We start from the raw sequence: 23,925 nt of genomic DNA, 5'->3' as shown, positions 1-23,925 counted from the left end.
AACAAAAAAGCATCCTCATGGCAGTTTTTAGTACCTTGTCTATTAAAATTAGTGTACAACATGCCCCAATTTGTTCTCTCTAAGGAGGTTATACTGACCAGGTCTTTGGCTTAATTTCCCTGTAATTTGAAAAGGAATCTTCTTTGGTACATTATAAGAAAAAAGCTACCATTATTTCAACTTCAGTTGCTTGTTTCTTCTGTCATTCTCCTGCCTTATTCCCCTTCCTCCCTCCTTCTTTTACTTATTCATTTAGCAAGTTTTCATAACGCACCTGCTATATTTCAAGCACTGTTTTAGGTGCTAAGAATATGGACTTCATCTTCTCCCTCATGGAGTTTACATTCTACTGGGGGACACAGATGACAGAGGAGTTGCGTCAGGTAGTGACACAACAGTGACAGTGCTATATAGCAGTAGTGATGAATAGAGTTTAGGTGTAGGCCTCTGATGAGGTGGCATTTGGGTGAAGATCTGAGAACATGAGCCAGGGAGAAGAAAGATTTAAACTAAAGGAACAGCATGTGCAAATGCCCAGAGGCAAAAGCAGCCGTTGTCTATTTGAGGACTGGGAAGAGAAAAGTTTACATGGGGTCATTGGGAAGAACTAGACCTTAACTCTGAAGGAAAGGAGGCCTTTAGAGGGTTTGTGTGCACAAAACCAATGTGGTCTGACTTAAAGTCTACAAAGAGATAAAAACTGTAGAGGAGCAATATGTGATGATTAAGGAAAGAAATGATAATTGGTTGGACTGGATTAATAGTGGAGTAGGTGATGAGAAGTAGTCAGGATTTATATTGAAGGTAGAAAGAGAAAAATAAAAAATGGCAACAATGGTTTTTGGCCCAAACACCATTAAATTCAAATTTAAATGGCATTAATTGAAATGGAGACTGCAATAAAAGCAGGTTTGGAGGAGAGAATTAGTTAAAGCACAGTTTTGGACATGTTAAATGTGAAGTACTTTATTAAGGCATCCAAGTGGAAATGCCAAGTAGGAACTGGAATATACAAATCTGGCATTGGAAGAGATCCTGCCTGAAGATAAACTGGATGTATCTAGTTGGGCATGGTGTTGCATGCCTGCAATTTCAGCTCCTTGGGGGCATTGAGGCAGGAGGATCACCAGTTTGAGGCCAGCCTGGACAACTTAGCAAGATCTTATCTCAAAATAAAATTTTAAAAGGGCTGGAGATGTAGCTCAGTGGTAGAGCACTTGAACTAGGCATGGGTTCAATCCCCATAGGCAGGCCGAGGATGTAGCTCAGTAGGAAAGCACTCCTAGGGTCAATCCCCAGTATCACCAAAAAAAAAAAAAAAATTACAGAGGTATTTTGGTAGCAGAACTAAAGAGGAAATGGAAATAGAAATAACAACTACAGCCTATGCTTTCAAAACCTTTTAGTGTGAAATACAATGGACAGCACAAGTCAGGTTTACTTTTTTTTTTTTTTGGTAGCTTTTTATTTTGTAATTTAGATTTAGGATAATTGAGGTAGAGCTTTTATATTCCTTTATCTTGCTTCCCCTAATGTTAACATCTTACATACCTATAGTACCTTTCTCAAAACCAAATAATAATAATGATAATATTGGTAAAATGCTATTATCTAAACTACAGACGTTATTCAACTTTTATCAGTTTTTTACTCATGACAGAGGATTTTTTTTCCTTCTGAAGAGCAAAGGGAAATGTTCACATAAATTTATGAAGTGATTGGCCAGGTTAAAGAGTACCTACATTTGGGGCTGGGGTTGTGGCTCAGTGGTGGAATGCTTGCCTCACACATGTGAAGCACTGGGTTTCGATTTTCGGCACCACATTAAATAAATAAAGGTGTGCACTGTATGTGTAATATGAAATGAATTGCATTCTGTCATCATGTATAACAAATAAGAGTAAGTAACTTTTTTTAAAAAGGGGGTCCTGGGGATATAGCTCAGTGGCAAAGTGCCCCTTGGTTCAATATTCTGTACCAAGAGGAAAAAAAAATAGTAAAAATGCTTATTTTGGAGAATGTCCTTATTCTCAACAGGTACATGCAACAGGTACATAAAGCTTCAGCTTTATGGATTAAGTGTCATGGTGTCAAATAGTTTATAAATACAAATATATTATAGTTATAAGTATGTATATTTAAATTATTAATAAATAAATAAAGGTATTGCATTTATCTACTAAAAAAAGTATATTTTTTAAAAAAAGAGTACCTACATTTTACCATGAAACGTAAGTCAAAGAAACATTCAAGAGCAAATGGATAAATTTTCTCCATTAGCAAATGGTGGAATTGGGTTATGTGATATCCTGGATTCCCATAAATGTACTCCTTTTTCCTCCCCTCTCTATTTAAACCCAAGACATTGGAACATATACCAGTAATACCACAATCAGTTATACTTTCAGGTCCATTTCAAGCATGGAATGTGCCACATTTTGAAAATATGTGTCACATGAACACTGAACTCTATAATACTATCTACTACTTTTCTGAGAAGCTCTCAGCAGAGATGTTTATTCCCTTCCTTGGAGGTTGTATGTCCAGGTAGTCCATGTTTCCCACCCAACTGCTATATCTACCAAATATTCTCCTGCTTTTAAAATGAAGGTATCCTTGCCAAGATTTCAATGTTGTCGCTCCTTTAACCCAGCTTCTTCATTTTATAGGGGAATAATTGAAACCCAAAGAAGGGAAGGGGCTTATCCAAGGTCATATATCTCAGAGTGACAGAGCTTTGTTCATCCCAATTACAAGCCAGATGTTCCTGCAGGAAGGGCATTGTATCACATCTGCTGGGTGTGATATGGGTTCAGACCGCCAATTAGATCCGGAGGCAGCATCAAGATTCTCAGGCTTGCTGGGTAGAATGAATAGGGTGCTGGAGAAAAGAGGCTGTGCTAGTGTTGGGACCAATGTGGTATTTGAAAACTTTTAGCTTTCTTGACTTCCCAGCATCCTGTTCTAGGAAAATACTTAGGAAAATGATACAAATGACATCAGTTAGAATTTCACCTTCTCGTTGTTGTTTTTGCATGGTGTTGGTGATAAAACCCAAGGCCTTGTACATGCTAAACAAGCATTCTACTACTGAGTTACACCTAGCCCAGAATTTCACCTAATTTTATACCCCTTGCCCCCACCCTGTGGAGCAAATAGAAAGATCAATAAGAGGCTATAACCCAAGTTCAAGACTTGGAAGATGACTGGGCAATATAGTTGATCATGGTTGATCACCATTTGAGGGGAGGCTAGAGGAGTAGGTAGGGCCATTCATTAAATAATAATTGTCACCACTTACTGAATACCCACTTGTATCAAATACTATATGACCTATGTTAATAGACTCCTGTATTCTCCATAGTAGCCCTGTATTGTAATTTTCCAGAAACTAAGAAACTTGTCCAAGGTCACTTGACTGGATGGAGGTACATTACACAAGTAATACATGTTCCCTGTAGGTAATACAAAGAAAAAGAAGAAAATATAAATAATCTGTAGTCTATTAGTCAATGATAACTCAGGCCTCTCTAATATTCTTTTTTAAAAAATATTTTTTAGTATTGATGGACCTTTATTTTACTCATTCATCCATATGTGGTGCTGAGAATTGAACCCAGTGCCTCACACATGTGAGGCAAGCACTCTACCACTGAGCCACAATTCCAGCCCCACTATATTCTTTTGTGTTGCTTTTAGCTATTGCTTTTGTTATATAACTTTTTTTCTTCTCTATCTTTGCTTGCCTCGGGTCCTGAGAACTTGGACAACTGCCATGACCTAGGCAGCAGTCCCAGGAGAATTTAAGGGTGTGGGGTTTTAATGCTGTCAGACCACACTACCCGGCCCTTCCCCTTTGTGTCCATGCCACATACCCTCACCCCCGCCTCAACACTCTTGAGCTTGTATCCATAGGAGCTCTTTTTAATAAAAGAGCATATTTATTCCTTCTGAAATGCTCCCTAAGGGGATGTCCTCCACCCAGTCCTTGTTTGGGACACTGCTGATACTCCTCCACCCAAATCCCTCTCTTCCTGCTTAATAGAAGTAAAATAGAAATGATAATTTTTGTGTTGCTTAAAGTAACATCAAAATTTTTAATATTCTGTGAAAGCTATTTTTGGTGATATGGAGATGATGTATAATTTTGTTTTTACAGTCACTGTTATTATTATTATTATTTATTATTATTATAATACCAGGGATTAAACCCATGGGTACTTAGCCACCGAGCCACATCCCCAGCCCTTTTTATTTTTTATTTTGAGATAGGGTCTGGATAAGTTGGCATTCACTGTTTATTATATCATGAATATGTGTTTATTATAAAATGAAAATACAAGTGCCATAATCCATTATCCAAAGATAAACTGTTAATACCCTGATGCCGTTTCTTCCAGACTACTTTTCTATGCTCATGTTTATAAATATATGTACGTATTATAAAAAAAATATCTTATGGGGGCCTAGGGAAGAATAGAGTTACCTTAGATTAGATAGAGGGGACGTAAAGGGAGGGGTAGAAGTATGGGGGTAAGAATAATAGTAGAATGAAACAGACATTATTAGCTTATGTACATATATGACTACATGACCAATGTGATTCTACAACATATACAATGAGAAAAATGAGAATTATACTTCATTTATGTGTGATATATCAAAGTGCATACATATATTCTACTGTCATGTATAACTAATTGGAATAAATTTTTAGAAAGTATCTTATGACTCAGGCACAATGGCTCTTGCCTAAATCCTGGTGACTGGGGAGGCTGAAGCAGGAGGGTTGCAAGTTTTTTTTTTTTTTTTTTTTTAAATATATATAGTTGTTGATGGACCTTTATTTTATTTATTTATTTATATGCTGTGCTGAGAATCTAACCCAGTGTCTCACACATGTGAGGCAAGTGCTCTACCACTGAGCCACAACCCCAGCTCAAGAGGACTGCAAGTTTAAGGCCAGCCTTGACAACTTAGTGAGAACCTGTCTCAAAATAAAAAATAGAAAAAGACTGGGGATGTAGCTCAGTGGTAAAGCACCCCTGGGTTCAATTCCCAGTACCCCCCAAAATATCTTATGAGTATCAATAAATATATTTTGATCCCATGATATTTATCCAAGAAGGTAGTATGTACTTACCATGCAAAATGCTGCTTTTTTCTTTTTTTCTTTTAACCAGGGATGTTAAACCACTGAGCCATATTCTCAGCCCTTTTATGTTATATTTTGAGATAGGATGTCGCTAAGTTGCTTAGGACCTCACTAAGTTCCTGAACTTGGCTTTGAGTTTGAGTTACTCCTGTCTCAGCCTCCCAAACTACTGGGACTACAGGTTTACACTACTACTTCCAGCTGCTGCTCTGCTTCCCTACCTATATGAGCATGGTAGGGAAGGTGAAGGTGGAGGCATAGGTGACTCATCTGTAGCAGGAGGTCATAGAATCAAAAAATGCTTCTGACAGTGAAGCACCTGTTTCTGGAGCTGGGTCACCCCCCCCGCCCCATTATTCATTTATTAGATGGGGTCTCACTATGTTGTCCAGGTTGGTATCTAACTCCTGGGCTCAAACCATCCTCCTGCCTCAGCCTCCTGAGTGGTGGGATTACAGGCTTACATTAATATTCCACACCCGGAAGGAGCCATTTTAAAATTCTCCACAAAAATCTTTCAAGCTTCTTCTGTCTCTGATCCATCTATACATCTTCCAGCAAATCGTTCCATAAGCTACAATTTAAACACTAGAATCAAGCAGTTGTTCTATAACTTTATTTATTCAAGCCTGATGCTACTTGATAGAATAGCTCTTAGTATATTCAGAAGAGTAATAGGGTGAGAGACTTAATTCCCAATATAGCTGCTAATCCCATTTAATTCCCTGAAGTCTTTCAGTCCTAGGTTGTTTGTCCTTTCTTTCTTCATTGAAAGCCTGGGGAGTCACAGACTACAGGAATGGAGAGTAAGAAGGTACTGGAGGTCACAATTTGTTGGGAAGGTAGTGTTTAGTTTATTTAGGAGAACTTTCAAAGTATGGGACATTTAATTTTACTCTAACAAGCACGTTTCCTTTATTATCCTATAACAGCAGACTATTTCCAGGTTGTTTTCAGTCTGCCTTATATGTATAAATTCCATTTTTGGCCTAGGTAAAAGTAAATACTCTTCGATCTGTAAATGTGTGTTCTTTGATCATGAGACTGGGTGGTGGTTATGTTTTCTTATGAAGTCTACATGTTTCATTATCCCAAGAATCTGTAAGTGAATTTTCTGATAACTAAGAATTTAAAAATAGATAAACATGTAGAGAGCAGGGAAAGTGGATTAGATTCATATGTAAAAATAAAATTTGAGGGCTGGCATAACTCAGTGACAGAGTGTTTTCCTAGTATGTGTAAGGCCCTGGGTTCTCTCCCTGGGACCACACACACACACACACACACACACACATACACACACAGATCATTTCTATGCATGTAAATTATGTCAGGTATAACTAAATAAATATCATTTATGCAAATACTTATAAAAGTCTGGTGACTTCTTTAGGTTTCTATAAATAGTTTCAGTTCTTGATGCTATCATCCAAGTATAGTTTTAGCTATACTATGTCTTTCCTATTTAAAAAAAAAAGCAGAATTTATTACATCAATCACATCATGTAGTGACATAATTTCTTGAACTTTTATTAATGCTTAGTTATAATATTTAAGTACCTGGTATTTTGCTTTTTCTTTCTTGCTTTCCCCATGAATCTTGATTAAAAACCTCTCATCTCCTATGGAACTATCATTAGATCCAGGCTGTCTTTTCTTCTCATTTTGTCCTTATAAGGCTATCCTGTTTTATCACTTCCTGCTTCAGCGCCTGACTTTTTCTCTTTCCTTCTCCCTGCCCTGGGGTGGATGCTTGCTCCATGTGGCAGGGCTGTAACTGTTCACAGCTGTCTGAAAGGGCTGTGGACTAGGAGCAGCTTAGAGTTTTAACTTTCATTTTACAAAGAACAGAGTTTGACGTTTCAGCAGGCAAGTTATAACTGGCACTTCTTGCTCTTCTAGAACACCAAAAATCTCCCCCAGCACTTTAGAAGGGGGACACTGACTGTGTTAAAGAAGAAGTGGGAGAATCCAGTACCGGGAGCAGAGTCGCACACAGACCCTCTGCGAAACAGCAGCACTGAGGTTAGGCACAGAGTCACCCACCCTCCTGTTGAAGTGACAAGCAGCTCTGCTTCTGGAGTTGACCACGAGGAACAATCCCAGTCCAGACGCAGATTTGGATCACGTCCTGAAACCCTTACTCAGCGCCGATATCCAGGCACTGAAGACAGTGAGGATCTTAAAGACCGCACAACAGAAAGCAAAAAAATGGAAAATTGTCTGGGAGAGTCCAGGCATGAAATAGAAAGATCTGAAGTCAGTGAAAACTTAGAAACTTCAGGCAAAATAGAGAAATACAATGTTCCACTGAACAGGCTTAAGATGATGTTTGAGAAAGGTGAACCAACTCAAACCAAGGTAAGAACTGGGCGGATTTAAAACTTGAGAAAGCCAATTCTGGTAGTAACAAAGTTGTTTTACTAATCTGAACAGTTGGAGTAGAGTTGAATATGTGATCAATATGTTTCTTAATTGAAGTTAAATGAGTTCATAAAAAGTCTCAAATGAGTTATTTACATTGATGTTAAGATTTGTGAGTCTCTGACCCCATTTCATATTAAATCAAGCTCACACTGGGGTTTAAATTGATATCTAGAAATGAAGAGAGTTGGATACTGATTGAATTATGTATTTTTGTACACTTGCCCTTTTAATTTGTCTTCCTGTGTGCCTTTTGTCATTTGTAGCCTTGGGGGTGGAATTATTGCTGAATAGCTCTCTGCTTGGACACAGCTGCAGACAGAGTGTTAAGACCAGAGTTTAAAATTAAGACTGAGGCTTAGTTGTCTCTTTGCTAGCTGAATCCCTTCTCTTCTTCTCAACTTCCTCATCTGTGCCTTCCAACAAGTGTTTTCTATCAGCTAAAATCCTCTCCCAGGAAAAATCAATGAAGATAGCCAGACTAGCTGTAGCTTTCAGGGGTTTTGACTTGCAAATGCACAGGGTTGCATTTTCCTACAACTGCTAATGAAACTTGATCCTTCATGTGGATTGCAGACTGAGTCCCCAGAGGGAATTACTTAACTAGAAAATGAGTTGCATATGCTGGTAACTAATAACACAATCCAGGGGCTGCAGAGCTGGTAAATTTTTCCAGTTTTCTCATACTTTCCTACATGTCTGGCTTTGTGCACAGGGATGGTTTGTTACAACAATCATTATAATGGGATAAACAGAGCTGACGGGGAGCAAAACCATCATTTACTCTAGATTCCATTTAGATGGGAAAACTGGTTTGTTTGTTTTTTAAGCAAAATATTTGGTCCAAATCCCTATGTTTGTGAAGTAATAGTATGAATCATTCTTTCAGAGATATAATAAAGTTAGAAAACTCATTTTGTAGTCCTTATTTAGTTTGATGTAACATTGTCAATTTCTTTCTGTCACTTGCTGTCCCTGTTGCCTTCCTGCCCTGGAAGGTTCTTAATTGTTTGGGGATCATGTTTGAAGTCCAAACCTACCAGTTTGTACACTTTTCTGTGCATGAGCTTTAGCTCTGCTTTAACATTGAAACAATTTGGCAAGAGATGTAACCACAACGTAGTTTTATGACTTTTCTTAAACTCTCTTCCCTTTCAGTTTTTAGTCCCCTAGGCTGCCAACTCCCTCTTTTCCCCTTTATGGTCTTAATAATTTTTTTTTTTAATTTAAATGGGAAGGAGAATTTAAAATAGAAGGAAAAAATGTCAGAAATCTTAGAGAGGAAGGGTCTTTGTTGTGACTCAAAGCACCATTGTAAGTCTCCTCCTCACAGACCCTGCTAGGGGTAGGACAGCTGATGTCATGCCATTACACACAATGTAGATTCAGTGCAAAAGCATCTGTGCATGTCAAAACTGGCCCAAGGTAGGAAATGACTGGGACTGCTGCAAACAAAAATGCTGATTATGTGTAAGGATCTGATGAGAGACTTCTCATAAATGTCTTGTAAGAGATGGGTTAGGACAAGCTTATTTCTTTATGTCTATTCAGAATGGAGAAGCCCCCTCCCACTCCATATAAGGAAAGATTCTACTAGATCACTGATGGCACTGGGCAACCTGATAGCTAAACTTATAGGAAGATGGAACAGTTCTGATATTTAACTGGCTTTTTTAGTTTGAGGTATTTGTATGCATTATTTCTTCTTTTCTTTTTTCTCTTCCTTCTTCCCCCCCCCTCCTCCTCCTCTTCCTCATCCTTTTCCTTCTACTCCTTTTTAAATTTTTTTTTTTTAATTTCCTGATTAAACAGTCCTTTGTCTCTTAATGGACTGCTTAGAGAGTAGAAAGCTTTGGTATCCTTGGTTTTATAGCTCTTTTTGAACAAGCATCATTATCCATATTGGAGATAGTCTAGACTACTTTAAAACATTTTGTCCAGTATAGTAGCCAAACTATTTGGAAGTTTTGTCTACTTTAGGTTGAGGAATTACTCATCACTGGTAGAGGGCTTGCCTAGCATATGTGAAGTCCAGTACTGTAAAAAAAAAAAAGGAATAATTAATCAGTTTGAAACTAGATTATGGTTATTATTAATATAATTTCAGCTTTAACATATATATGGCTTTAATCAGGAAGCTACATATTTGAATCTTTGGAAGGAAATCCTGAGGAAATATGGTAGGAATACTAGAAATCATTTTAGGAACAAGATTATACAAGTAAGAACATATATTTCGGAGCTCAAAAATTAGTACTTCAGTATGTCAAATGAATATTGGATACAAATTGTGTGAATCTTTGATTCCATAATTGAATTTTAGAGAATGAAACTGAATCTCAACATGTTGAGCAGGGTCAGGAAGTACATAGGACATGGAAATAATATGTTTTAATATCCTCCTTAATCTTTTTGTCATATTTATTTATAGGAGATGAAGTTAACTGGCTCGATTTCCATTCTGTTTTTTGTTTTGTTTTGGTACTAGGGGTTGAATCCAGACCCACTGACCCACATCTCCAGCCCTTTTTATTTTCTTTTTGAGGCAAGGTCTCACTAAGTTACTTAGGGCCCTACTAAGTTGCTGAGGCTGGCTTCAAACTTTCAATACTCCTGCCTCAGCCTCCTGAGTCACTGGGATTATAGGCAGGCACCACTGCACCCAACTTCGATTTCCACTTTTCACCTCTTTTGCTTCCTTTTATCTGAGATGACTTCTGTTCTTATCCACTTCTCTTCCCTTCTCTTGCTGGTTTCTTCTTGGCCCTCCTTTCTTTTTCTATTCCTTGTGTAGTCTCATTTGTTTCCACAACTTCAAGAGGTGAATCTCAAATCTAGATTCTGATCCTGAACTCTTAACCCAGGCTTCAGTCCTGCCAGATTATCTGTCAGATCAGACATCTCTTTGTGAATATCCCTTAAGCCCTCAGATTCAAGAAGGCTAAAAAAGAATTCATTGTCTTTCTAGCAAAAACCTGCTCTACCCCTGGTCTCCCTTAAAGCATCACCATTCACCCAGTCTCTTGATTTATAAAATTATAAATCCGGTTATTCCTTGTGCTCTCTAGCGCCCGGTCAGTTACTTCCTAAATCCTGTAAATCTAACCCTCTAAGCAACACCTCATGTACAGGACATTCTACTGATCCCACATCTAGATCCATGGTTAGATTTATAACATCTTGCCTAAATATATTTTTTAAAATATTTTAGATGGACACATATCTTTATTTATTTTTATGTGATGCTGAGACTCCAACCCAGTGCCTCATACATGCTAGGCAAGCACTCTACCAAATTCCTAGCCCCTTGCCTAAATAGTTTTTCAGTCTCCTAAATTGACATCTCATTTCTTCTTATCCATCCTTCTCACTGTTGCTATTTATTTCTCTAAACATAGTTTAAAATATCTTATTGCCTTGAAATCATTGATGCCTCAAAATTAATTTGTATCTAATATTCACGTCTTCCACAGTCTGAGCTCAATCTACCTTTCTAGTCTTATAGACAATCTTGTACTTGAACCATGGATTATTCCTCATTCTCTAAATCTTGTGCCCATCACCCAGTTGCTAACCTTTGAATCTTACTCTTAAAAATATATAAAGACTGTGAGGCCTACCTCAGATCCTCCCAGATGAAATTAACTTCACTCTTGTATAGAATTTACTTTGAACCTCATGTTATATTTTCCTTTTTAAAAGTATTTTTAGTTTTAGATGGACATAATAACTTTATTTTATTATGTAGTGCTGAAGATCGAACCTAATGCCTCACATGTGCTAGGCAAGTGCTCTACCTCTGGGCCACAACCACAGCCTATGCCATATTTTCTTTAATAGTCATGTATGAATTTGTATACTTCCCAGTCTTTAATTTCTTTCAAAGTGAGGGTATTTTTATTTCCCAGTGGTTAGTACAGTGACTTATTTAATAAAAGAAAGAAAAGAAACTTAAAACTCAAATAACTTATAAATAATGAGATTTGATTTAAGGCTATTCATCACATGTTCTCTACCTTTGGTGAGGAGATAGGTTATTCATCATGTGGCTTTATTGAATGCAGTGAATTCCTATGAGTGAATGAAATGGATTAATATAACCTATAATTATTATTAGGAAAAAGAAATGCCACGAGAACATATACTAAATATGGTTTAGCATTCCTGATTTCCTGTATGTGTTGATTTGGGTTTTAAGTAGATGTAATTATTCTTGGCATCCTTTTATGAAAAAGTTCACTCATTAGCTCGTTATAATTAATGTTCATTTATTGTCAAAATTAACCCTTGAATCCATAATTTGGAGACCAGGATGTGGTTAGTCAAAAGTTAAGTACTTCAGCCAGGTGCTGTGGCACCATGGCTGAAATCTCAGTTACATGCCTATAATCCCAGTGACTCAATTGGCTGAGGCAAGAGGTTTGCAAGTTCAAGGCCATCCTCAGCAACTTAGCAAGACCCTGTCTCAAAGTAAAAAGTAAAAATGACTGAGGATGGTGATGTAGCTCAGTGGTAAAACACTCCTGAGTTCAATCCCTCTTGGCCCAACCCCCACCCCCACATGTCATCACGTTTTTTTCCTGCTGTTGGACTCAGTCCTAGATTAGACAACATAGGTGTATTTCCAGTTGACTACATGGAAGAGTCATTTCCTCTAGCTTTCAGACTCATTGATGAGTTACAACAGAGAGAAATATATACCAAGATTGTTGCCAGGTAAATCCTAGAACAGGAAGGGACTTTAAGAGATTATNTTTTTTTTTTTTTTTTTTTTTTTTGTACTGGGAATTGAACTCAGGGCACTCAACCACTTAGCCACATCCCCAGACCTATTTTGTATTTTATTTAGAGACAGGGTCTTGCTGAGTTGCTTAGTGCCTCCCTATTGCTTGAGGCTGGCTTTGAACTTGAGAGTCTCCTGTCTCAGGCTCCTGAGCTGCTGGGATTATAGGCGTGTGCCACCGTGCCCCACAACCCTTTATATTTTTAATTTTGAGACAGGGTCTCACTAGTTGCTCAGGCTTACCTCAAACTTGCGATCCTCCTGCCTCAGTCTCCCACTATTTACTCTTTATTAATAGTAATATCACAATGGATATTATGATAACTAAGTAATTCTTCAGACTTTTTGGTAAGATAATAATGGATCCAGGCACAAAGATACCAGCCAATGAATTATGATATTTCTCACTCTTTCTTGCGCTGAATGACACAGTCCTTGATGTGTCCACTAGAGACCAGTCACCTCTGCTTACTTTCATATCAACTACTTACTGATTTCTAACTAGTTTCATTATAATAAAACATGTTGAAAAGCAATATCAAGAAGTAGAACATTCCCTATGCAATGTTGGCTATGTTAGATTTGTGGTGGCCAAAAAGACTTTATCTGCCTCCCACCCCCACATGTCATCACGTTTGTTTCCTGCTGTTGGACTCAGTCCTAGATTAGACAACATAGGTGTATTTCCAGTTGACTACATGGAAGAGTCATTTCCTCTAGCTTTCAGACTCATTGATGAGTTACAACAGAGAGAAATATATACCAAGATTGTTGCCAGGTAAATCCTAGAACAGGAAGGGACTTTAAGAGATTATTTAATCCAGCTCACTGCTCTCAGAACTTTAAAACACAATTTTATAGATGGAAGCAGCTGAGGTTAGAGAAGTTAACTAATATGTCCATTGTCATATGGCTCATTAATGTCAGAACAAGGATCAAAATTGTGTAGTACCCTCTCTATCCTCTAACACTATCTACATGGTTATTATGATAACTGTTTATTATTTATAAGCAACTGGTCATGATCCTACATAACTTTGAAACTAAGAAAACTGGGAAATATTAAAATCATATCAATAGCTCTATCCTCAAAAGTATTAGCTCTACCTTCCCACATGTTTAAGGGAATGAAAAACATCTGGACAATGAAGAGAAGAAATACATTGGAATGCAAGAAATTTGCACTAGCACTCTAGAGCTTGTGGATTTGGGAGCTTTGTTTTTCTTATTATGTAGATGAGTCATCTGAACCAACATACACAGTGAATAAACCAGAAAGAAGGAGAAAGAGTCAAGTGAACCAGGAGAAAAGCATAACCCTTACTACTCATGGACAAGATTTTTTATCCTTTTTGGTCATTATCATTGCAATACTGTTTTTTATGTTGTTTGTTTGTTTGTGGTGCTGGGAATTGAACCCAGGGCCTTGTGCATGCAAGATAAGCACTCTACCAACTAAGCTATATCCCCAGCCCTTATATGGTTTTAATCACTGTATGCTTGGTGTTTTGCAGTCCTTATTTTTGGCTTGCTCTTTTTTTTTTTTCGTAGGCCTGCATATGTATCCTCCATTTTATTCTTTCATGGGAATATGATATTTCAAGATACTGTTTATTCACTCCCCAATCATTAATTCTTTTCTAGCTGTAATAGAAAACTTTAAGCATCTTGGCAGAAATGTTTTGTTTTTAGTTATTTTCTTTGGGCTGTATTTCTGAAGTGATATTGCCACAGTCAGAAGATGTAACTTATTAAATTAAATATTCTTCTTACATATTTTCAACTTCTCAAAGATTATACTATTTTATTACACCACCAGCACAATCTAAGCACATATTCCCAAAAGCTTCACCAGCATTTGGTTTTATCAATTTCATTTATTTATATTAAAAGATATGAAGTGCTACTTCTTCTTCCTATTGATTGATTGATTGCAGTGCTAGGGATCAAACCCAGGGCCTTTCCACTGAGCTACCCCCCAGTCCCCTTCTTTTTCTTTTTTATTTGTACGACTGATGCATAATTTTAGAAGAATAGTTGGAAATACAAAAAAGATAGAAAAATTCTACCACCTAGAGATAAGTGCAACTTCTATGTGTATTGTTTTGTATAGATAAGGTCTGTGGGTTTTTTGGTTTTGGTTTTGGTACCAGGGATTGAACCTAGGGGCACTTAACCACTGAGCCTCACCCCCAGCTCTTTTTGTATTTTATATAGATACAGGGTTTTTCTAAGTTGCTTTGGGCCTAAGTTGCTGAGGCTGGCTTTGAACCTGCAATCCTCCTGTGTCAGCCTTCCAAGCCGCTGGTATTACAGGTGTGTGCCAGCATGCCTGGCTAGCTCTGCTTTATCTAAGAGTCCCTAAAGAAGGAAATTTTTATCTCTTAATATTTTGAGAAATGAAGGCTAAATTTCATCTGTACTCCTTGATTCCTATGCTTAGTTCAGTAAAATCCCACTTTTCCCTAATAGCCACCCTGCCTTCCACTCTTGACTTTGGAAGGATAAGAGTCTGAAGGAAGATTAAAGTTAAAAGGCTGAAGGAAGTGGCAGAGAAATGAAAGAGACTATATGAAATAAATGTTGAGAATCAGTTTTAAAGAGAATTTTCTTGAAAATAGTGGCACAGGGGCTGTGGTTGTGGTTCACCAGTAGAGCGCTTGCCTAGCACCTGCGAGGAGGCCCTGGGTTCGATCCTCAGCACCTCATAAAAGTAAATAAAATAAAGGTATTGTGTCCAAGTACAACTAAAAAATAAATATTTCAAAGAAAAGAAAAAAAATAGGGGTACAAAGAGTAGAAATTCCTGCTTTGTTACTTATTTAGGATCTAATATACTTTACACATTTTTTTTCCAGAAGAAAAAATTCCATAGACAACTGGTTAAAAGCTCCAGACTCTTATCCTCTTATTGGTACATGTCTGGTGCTTTTGATTTATGGATTCACAGAATATTTAAGGGGCATTCACACTAATGAAAATTACAGTCAGCTGACAGGAAAGAGGACTTGTGGGTTAGGGCAAGGCCAAGCCTTTAGGAAATTCCAGAAAGTCTTAAAATATCTGGCCTTTTCTCTCTCTCTCTCCTTTTTTTTTTTTTTTGGACAGATTATGGTAACTAAGGCTCCCTCAAATGTCTGAGTAAAAAGTGAACTATAAGTCTGTTACAGAAGTATATTTTGGTATTAAAATTCCTAGTGTGCATGGGTGTGCACACAAGTTTTGTTAGTTTGGTTTAGGTTTTTGTTTTGTTTTGTTTTTTTACTTCCTTGAGAAATATTGGAGGAAACCCCTCCTTCTTCCTGCACCCAGATTACCACTTGTAAAATGAGGATTGCAAATTTAATCTTAAACACATTTGAGATCTTATTATTCTTCCTGTTTGAGTGGTCTGGAGGTGAAAAGGTAGTGAAAGTAATGCTCAGTGCTTCACCTAGGTTCTCATTAAAACTGTCTCATGGACTGGGGGTTGTGGCTCAATGGAGGAGCACTTGCCTAGCACATGTGAGGCACTGGGTTTGATCCTCAGTACCACATAAAAGGAAATAAATAATATTAAAGTATTAAACAAGGGCTGAGGATATAGCTCAGTTGGTAGAGTGCTTGCCTCACATGCACAAAGCCCTGGGTTCAATCCCTGGCACCACACACACACACAAAAAAAAAGTATTCAACAACAACAAAAAAACCCTGCTCATTCTTTTCTTTAATACTTAAAATAATTCATAGCATTACCACCCTTATGGATCAGGCCTTTTTTTATTTTTATTTTTTTTTTTAGTTGTAGATGGACCCAATGCCTTTATTTAATTTAATTTATTTTTTATGTGATGCTGAGTATTGAACCCAGTGCCTCACATATGCTGGACAAGCACTCCACCACTGAGCCACAACCCCAGCCCTGGATCAGGCATTTAAATTTTTTTTAGTAGTTAGCTCTGTGGTTAAGCACCCCTGGGTTCAATCCCTGCTGCCAAAATAAATAAATAAATAAACAGATAGATAAATAAAATAATAATAATAGATTCAAGGCCCTTATTTAACCCAGACGTTTAAATAAAAAGTTAGCAAAGATGGGAAATTTTGTGCATCTAAAACCAAAGAAAGTTTCTGCCTAGACAGGTATTTGTTCTGATTCTAATTGGGCTTGTTCTCAGTAACACCAGTGCAGGGACTTCATACAAGACAAGAGATGTGTAATGAGAACTGAACCAAACTGAATTCTCTGCAGGTTGCAACATGTAACACATATTCTTGGAATTGTATTTGAATTTTACCTTTTATAGAATGTAAATATTTGTGTTAAGAATGCAGAACCCATTCTCTTTTCATGTTTTTCTTTAAGGATTATTTCCAGGGTTTCTCCCTTTTTTTAGTCCTGAAAATTCTAATTTTTGCAACTTTTCTAAGTGGTTATCTTAAAGTGCAGCAACATTTGGAATAATCAGTGGAATTTATTTGAATGATTTGTTAGTCAGCTTTCTAATATTATATCAAATACCTAAGATAATCAACTACAAAGAAAAAATATTTAGTTTGGCTCACAGTTTTGAAGTTTCAATTCTGATCAGGCAGATCTATTTCTTTTAGGCCTCTGCTGAGGGGGAGCACGTCATAGAGGAAGTATGTAGTGGAACAAAACCACTCCTTTATAGCTGCGCAGCAAGAGAAAGAAAAGAGAGGCTAGGGTCCCACAATCTCCTCATGGCTGGGAATTAAGGGTGGCAGTGGGGAGAAACCAGGATCCCACAATCTCTTTTGATGGCATCTCCCATGACCTAAAACCTCCCATTAGGCTTCACCTCCCAATTATACTAAGCTGGGGAACTCAAGCCTTCAACACATGGGCCTTTGGAAGACAGTCTAGATCCAAACTATAGCAATGAGCAAATGAGAACTGTTTTGAGAATAAAAACAAAAAATGTGCATGGAGGGTGTTCTACTAGCTCTTCTCGTCACCTTGTTGATAACCTTCCTTTCAAATGGGGGTCTGCATACCAAATCAGAGTGTACTGAGCCCTGTAAGTCACATGGATGTTGTTAATGTTGGTGAAGCTGAACTATGTATGGTGTGGCAAGATCAGGGTTGGTAGAGCTTATTTTGGGTTTTGTTAAAAATAGATCCAAGCTGGGCATGGTGACATAATCCCAACATGCCTATAATCCCAGCAGTTTGGAAGGCTGAGGCAAGAGGATTGCAAGTTCAAAACCAGCTTCAGCAATTAAGCAAGGCTCTAAGCAACTTAACAAGACCCTATCTCAAAATAAAAAATAGAAAGGGCTGGGGTGTGGCTCAGTGGTTAAGCAATCCCTGCTACCAAAAAACAATAAGAGTAGATTCATTCTGGGCATGGTAGCACACCTGTAATAACCAGATACTTGGGAAACTGAAGCAGGAGGGTCACAAGTTTGAGGCCAGCCTAGGCAACTTAGCAAGACCCTGTCTAAAAAAATAAGACTGAGGATATAACTCAGTGGTAGAGTGCCCCTGGATTCAATCCCCAGTACCACCAAAAAGAAAAAGAATTACTAGTATAATTAGCAAAGTTGATTGAAGATAAATGTATACTGAATTTGTAAGAAACTATTCCTAATTGGTGTTGTACAAATTAATCCCTGGCTCCGATTTATTTATTTATTTATTTATTTAGTTAGTTAGTTAGTTGTAGATGGACACAATGCCTTTATTTTATTTATTTATTTATTTATTGTTATGTTGTGCTGAGGATTGAACCCAGTGCCTCACTTGTGCTAGGCAAGTGCTCTGCCACTGAGCCACAACTCCAGTTCCCTAGCTCTGGTTTCTGAAATACATGCTTTCTATCTTTGAGGAGAAGGAGAATGGTTAAAAAAAAATTATAGAAGTGATAGTAAATCTTCTTGATCTTTACCATTAAATTGATTAGTCCGTTGAATTTAAAGATTTAATGACTTCAGTTAATGTTGAATTCAAAAGGTGCTCAATATTTTATCTCCTGTCATACTGACTTTCAACTGTCTTTCCTATTTCAGGTTATCTAGAAATAAACTGAGATTTGAATGATAGGATCAGGTTGAAGGCTGTCATTCAAACTAAATAAACATACTCCCTATGGGAATATTCTATGACACTAAGTGACTTTCTCTTGAGTTATATTTCCAGTCCTGAAAATTATAATTTTAGTTAGAGATCTACTCAAGATATGAGAGTTATAATATAGGGATTTTCAGGAGTCACAAAGTACTTCATTCAACAATATGTACCATCCTCTTCTATAAATTCTGGAAATATATGGATGAAAAAGCATAGACTCGGGCTGGGGTTGTGGCTCAGTGGTAGAGCACTCGCCTAGCATGCACGAGGCCCTGGGTTCGATCCTCAACACCACATAAAAATAAATAAATAAACAAAATAAAGGTATTGTGTCTAACCAAAAAAAAAAATAATAAAATTAAAAAAGCACAGACTCTATCCTTAGTGAGTTTACAGGCCCATAGGACAGTCACACAACATCATGTACAGAAGTGTGACCAGACACCTTGAGAATACAGAAAGGACTACCACATTTATGTGGAAGAGATAGGTCAGACTTCATTTGCTTACACTGAATCTTAAAGGAACAGGCATTTGCTAGATAACAGGATAAATTTGTAATCTGGGTGGAGGGAACCTCTTCTACAATGTCTTGGTCCTCAGAGAAGTTTGCTTTTCTTGGAGGAAAAAAGATGAGAAAGATAACACCCAGAGAAAAGGCTGAGTAGGTAGGGACCAGATCTAGAACAGGTATTCTATAGCACAGTAAGCACTTGGAGTTGAATTCAAGGAGTAATTGGGAATTCTGAAAGAATTTTGAACAGAGGAGTACAATAGATTATATTTGGGGTGGATTATTTTGTATTATGTGGTTGGGATAATGGCAATTAATAGAGACTGGATTGGAAGGTGAAAAAGAACCAATAAAGAAGGTAATGCGCCAGGTGTGGTGGTGCATGCTGGTCATCCCAGTGGCTTGGGAGGCTGAGGCAGGAGGAATGTGAGTTCAAAAAGCCAGTAATTTAGCAAGGCCCTAAGCAACTCAGTGAGACCCTGTCTCTAAAAGGGCTGGGGATGTGACTCAGTGGTTAAGCCCCCCTGGGATCAATCCCTGGTACAAACTAATAATAATAATAATAAGGTAATCCAGTAGTCCAGGGGAAAGTTGATGAAGACATGACCAAGACCGAAGCAGCAGGGGTAAAGTGAGCAGGAGACAGGAAATAGTAGATGCTGCCATGAGGCCTTGGCAGTCTGGAGGGATATGTCACTGTTATCTGGGACATGAGGATTTCCCTTCAATGACTATTTAAATTACATTGCTTGCTGGTATAACTGATTAGGCAGTAATCCTTAGCAGAAAGCATTACCTATTTAGAATTACTCTTTTTTTTTAACTCTAAGCACTTATGAAATGTAGAGCTTGATATTTATAATATTTTTTAAAAATCTGTGGAATGGGGCTGGGGATGTAGCTCTGTGGTAGAGCACTTGCCTGACATGCATGAGGCCCCCTGGATTCCATTCCCAGCACTGAAGAAGAAAAAATCTATAGAATGTGAAACAATATATAAAATCTAATCTCTTACGGATTATATTAATAAAAAAAGACTTAAATATTTCATGAAGATATCCCATCTTCTATTCAAAGTGTATTTGTTTTCTATACAGATTCTTTGGGCCCAAAGCCGAAATACAGGTGGAAGGAGGATCTCTGAAAACAGCTATTCTTTGGATGACTTGGAAATAGGTCCAGGTAAGCAGAGTTACTTATGTGTGATATCTTTTAGAGAGCATTTATTAAAAGTAATGACTTTTGGACTCAAGGCCAATACTTCTAGAAGAAGAATAACACACAAATTAAAAGGAATTCTGTCAGGTACATTCGCGAATCTCATTGCTCTCTAAAGCTTTTCCTGTGCGAGTGTTTTTTGTTGTTGTTGTTGTTTTGTTTAGTGGTACTGGGGATTGAACCCAGGGGTGCTTTACACTGAGCCACATCCCCAGCCCTTTTTATTTTTATTTTGAGACAGGATCTCACTAAATTGCTTAAGACTTACCTAAATTGCTTCAGGACTCACTAAGTTGCTGAGGTTGGTCTTGAACTCTTGGTCCTCCTGCCTCAGCCTCCCAAGTCACTGGGATTACAGGAGTGTGCTACTGCACCTGGCAGCTTTTTGTGTTTTTTTTTTTTTTTTTTTTTTTTTTTTAGTGCTAAACACTGTGCTACTGTGGAAAAAAAATTAAAGTGCATATATTGACACAATTGACCTCAGCTGGGAGGGATGCCCAGTCTAGGAGATAGATAAAAACATAAAGAAGTGGATATGGCCATATTAGAAATATGCACGTAGAAAAAAGATACCTGGCCTCATTTGGAAGGATAAGGCTTCACAAACAGTAGTCCCATATCCTATTCTGAGGGAGACCCACTCCAAGGTAAGAAGTCAGAAGAGCTTGTATAAAACAGGCTATAGAGTATGAATACCTATAGTGTGAAATATGTTCATGGAACTGTTTGCAATTTGATATAGCTAGAGGATGAAATAAGAGTTAAATGAGACCACATGGTGAGAATTTGCGGTAGGTAAGAAAGAGGTTGAAGCCTGGGGAGTGGGGAAGGGATAAGAAAAAAACAGAAGAATAAAAAGGACAACTCAAGCTTTTGGATAAGCCACATCCCCCCCCCCCAATGATATTAAAAACAAATTGAAAATGGAACTGAATTTGGGTAGGCTGACCTCTTGCCAGTGATGTGTGCTAAGCACTATCCAATGTGGAGTTCAGTAGCTTTTGTGTTTTAATTCCAATAATCTAATAACAGGGATAGGCGTATCTGTCCTTCAGCTATGGCCACAATACAATCCATTCTCATGAATTTCATTCTAGAAAGGAGACGGACCAGGANGGGGTGCTTTACACTGGGCCACATCCCCAGCCCTTTTTTATTTTTTATTTTTGAGACAGGATCTCACTAAATTGCTTAAGACTTTACCTAAATTGCTTCAGGACTCACTAAGTTGCTGAGGTTGGTCTTGAACTCTTGGTCCTCCTGCCTCAGCCTCCCAAGTTCACTGGGATTACATGGAGTGTGCTACTGCATCCTGGCAGCTTTTGTGTCTTTTTTTTTTTTTTTTTTTTTTGTGGTGATACTAGGGATTGAACTCAGGGACACTTGACCACTGAGCCACATCCCCAGCCCTTTTCTGTATTTTATTTAGAGACAGGGTCTCACTGAGTTGCTTAGCCGCTGGCTTTGAAATCTTGCCATTCTCCTGTCTCAGCCTCCTGAGCTGCTAGGTTTATAGGTGTGTGCCACCACGTCCACACTTATCTTATGTTTTTAATCTATCCTTGTCACAATGTGAGAACCAAAGGATGCCTTTGAGAAATTACAAGTAAAATGCTACTGACACTTTGGCTCCACAGTTGTCTGGGGCTTGAGGGCTTCAATAGATAGGCTGTATCACTTATAATCAAGATTGGTAATCCTGGGGCTGGAGATGTAGCTTAGTGGTAGAATATATGCTTAGCATAAGCAAGGCCCTAAATTTGATCCCTAGTACCTTTCTACCCACCAAAAAAGAGGATTGGTTTTCCTATGTTACTGGTGATAATATAATACGTTGGAATTATTATGGTGCAGTTATCATGTTGGGGGAAGGGTATAAGCATCTCACAAAAGAAATTAATAAGCACAAGAAAATCATCAAACTTCTGGTAATCAAAGATATACAAATTAAAAGAGCATTGAGAGCTGGATGTTGTGGCTCAGTGGTAGATTGCTCGACTGGCATGCCTGAGGCACTGGGTTCAATCCTCAGCACCACATAAAAATAAATAAAGTAAATGCACTGTGTCCATCTACAACTAAAGAAGAAAAAAAAAATTTTTAAAAAGAGAGCATTGAGATCTTCTATTTTTCCATATGTCAAATTAGCTAGAATTTTAAAATATACCATGCTTAATTATGGTAAAGCTTCTCCTCTTAGTGTTAAGAAAGTGAATGAATATTATAAATAACAGATATGTTTCTGATTTTCTTCTTTGTCCTTTTAAATTTTTTTTTAAGTTGTACATTTATACTTTATTTACTTTTATGTGGTCCTGAGGAGTGAACCCAGTCGCTCACATGTGCCAGGCAAGCGCTCTACCACTGAGCTACAACCTCAGCCCTTGTCGTTTTTAATAGAAGAAATTGACCATTAGATTTCAGTAGCCCAAATGTAAAATTAGTAAACCACTGGAATCACATGTTATCACCTAACAAAGCCTGTTGTTTGCGTGCTTCCAGGTCAGTTGTCATCCTCTGCATTCAACTCAGAGAAAAATGAAAGTAAGCGAAACCTGGAACTCCCACGCCTCTCAGAAACCTCCATAAAGGATCGAATGGCCAAGTACCAGGCGGCTGTGTCCAAACAAAGTAGTTCAACCAACTATACAGTATGTGTTCTGAATCCCTCCTTCACTCACTCCCCCAGCCTGTCATCACTGAACACTGGAACTAGGAAGTGTCTCCCAACCCTTAGGCCCTGTCTCTTTCTCTGCCGCTAGTCAGTCTCTCTTCACATAAATCCTACCCTCACTTCATTTGTAGTCTTTACTGTGTTCTAATCCTGACTTCATTCTTCTAGCTCTTTCACATTCATATTTTTTTGTATGATGTTACCAGTCAGTAATGTCACAGAGTTTTCCTCATTCCCTTAATGAATGTTTTCATTGTCATTGCCAAGAGGTATAGTTTTATTCGTTTTAACAATAATATTTAGAGTTGTTTTTTTCTTAGTTGTTGATAAACCTTTATTTTATTTATTTATACGTGAGAATCGAACCCAGTGCCTCACATGCCAGGCAAGTGCACTACTGCTGAGCCACAATGCCAGCCCTAGAGTTGGTTTGTTTTTGATAGGAGGTTTCATTGTATTCCTCAGGCTGGACTTGCACTCTGGACTCAAGTGACCCTCCTGCCTCAGGCCTTCTGAGTAGCTGAGACAATAAGCGTATACTACTATGCCTGGCTAACAGAAAAGATTTTACTTAATTTAATTAATTTATTTATTTGCATTGCCTGGGCCTGGCACATGTTAGGCAAGTGGTCAGACATTGAGCTACATCTCTAACCTTTATTTATTTTTTTTAATATTTAGCTGTAGTTGGACACAATACTTTTATTTATTTATTTTTATGTGGTGCTGAGGATCAAATCCAGGCCCTCGCACATATGAGGAGAGTGCTCTACCACTGAGCCACAACCCCAGCCCCCTTATTTTGGTTTTTGAGGAAAGAAGAGATAATATTAAAGAGAAATAGCAGTGGCCGGGCACGATGGCACATGCCTATAATCCCAGCAGCTTGGGAGGCTGAGGCAGGAGGATCGTGAGTTCAAAACCAGCCTCAACAAAAGCAAGGCACTAAGCAACTCAATGAGACCCTGTCTCTAAATAAAATACAAAATAGGGCTGGGGATGTGGCTTAGTGGTTGAGTGCTCCTGAGCTCCATTCCCAGTACTAAAAAAAAAAAAAAAAAAAAAAAAAAAAAATGGTACTGGC

General features: G+C 37.9%; 1 protein-coding gene across 4 annotated transcripts in view; it reads left to right on the top strand.

Annotated features, from left to right (window-relative positions):
• Lima1 (LIM domain and actin binding 1) overlaps window positions 1-23,925 on the top strand; it is a 97,588-nt gene that overhangs the window by 47,978 nt on the left and 25,685 nt on the right. For 3 of the 4 annotated variants that reach the window (XM_015493346.2, XM_015493345.2, XM_048802701.1), the window contains 3 exons: window positions 7,058-7,516; window positions 20,047-20,131; window positions 22,670-22,818. In XM_015493346.2, coding sequence (XP_015348832.1) covers window positions 7,058-7,516; window positions 20,047-20,131; window positions 22,670-22,818 — 693 coding nt within the window. Of the gene's footprint in view, window positions 1-6,884; window positions 7,517-20,046; window positions 20,132-22,669; window positions 22,819-23,925 lie in introns of those variants that run through there. The other variant, XM_048802702.1, reaches the window with a different exon arrangement.

Source organism: Marmota marmota, unplaced genomic scaffold, assembly GCF_001458135.2.
Source record: "Marmota marmota marmota unplaced genomic scaffold, marMar, whole genome shotgun sequence".
NCBI classification, from domain to species: Eukaryota; Metazoa; Chordata; class Mammalia; order Rodentia; family Sciuridae; genus Marmota; species Marmota marmota.
This window is presented reverse-complemented; position numbering and strand designations above follow the sequence as displayed.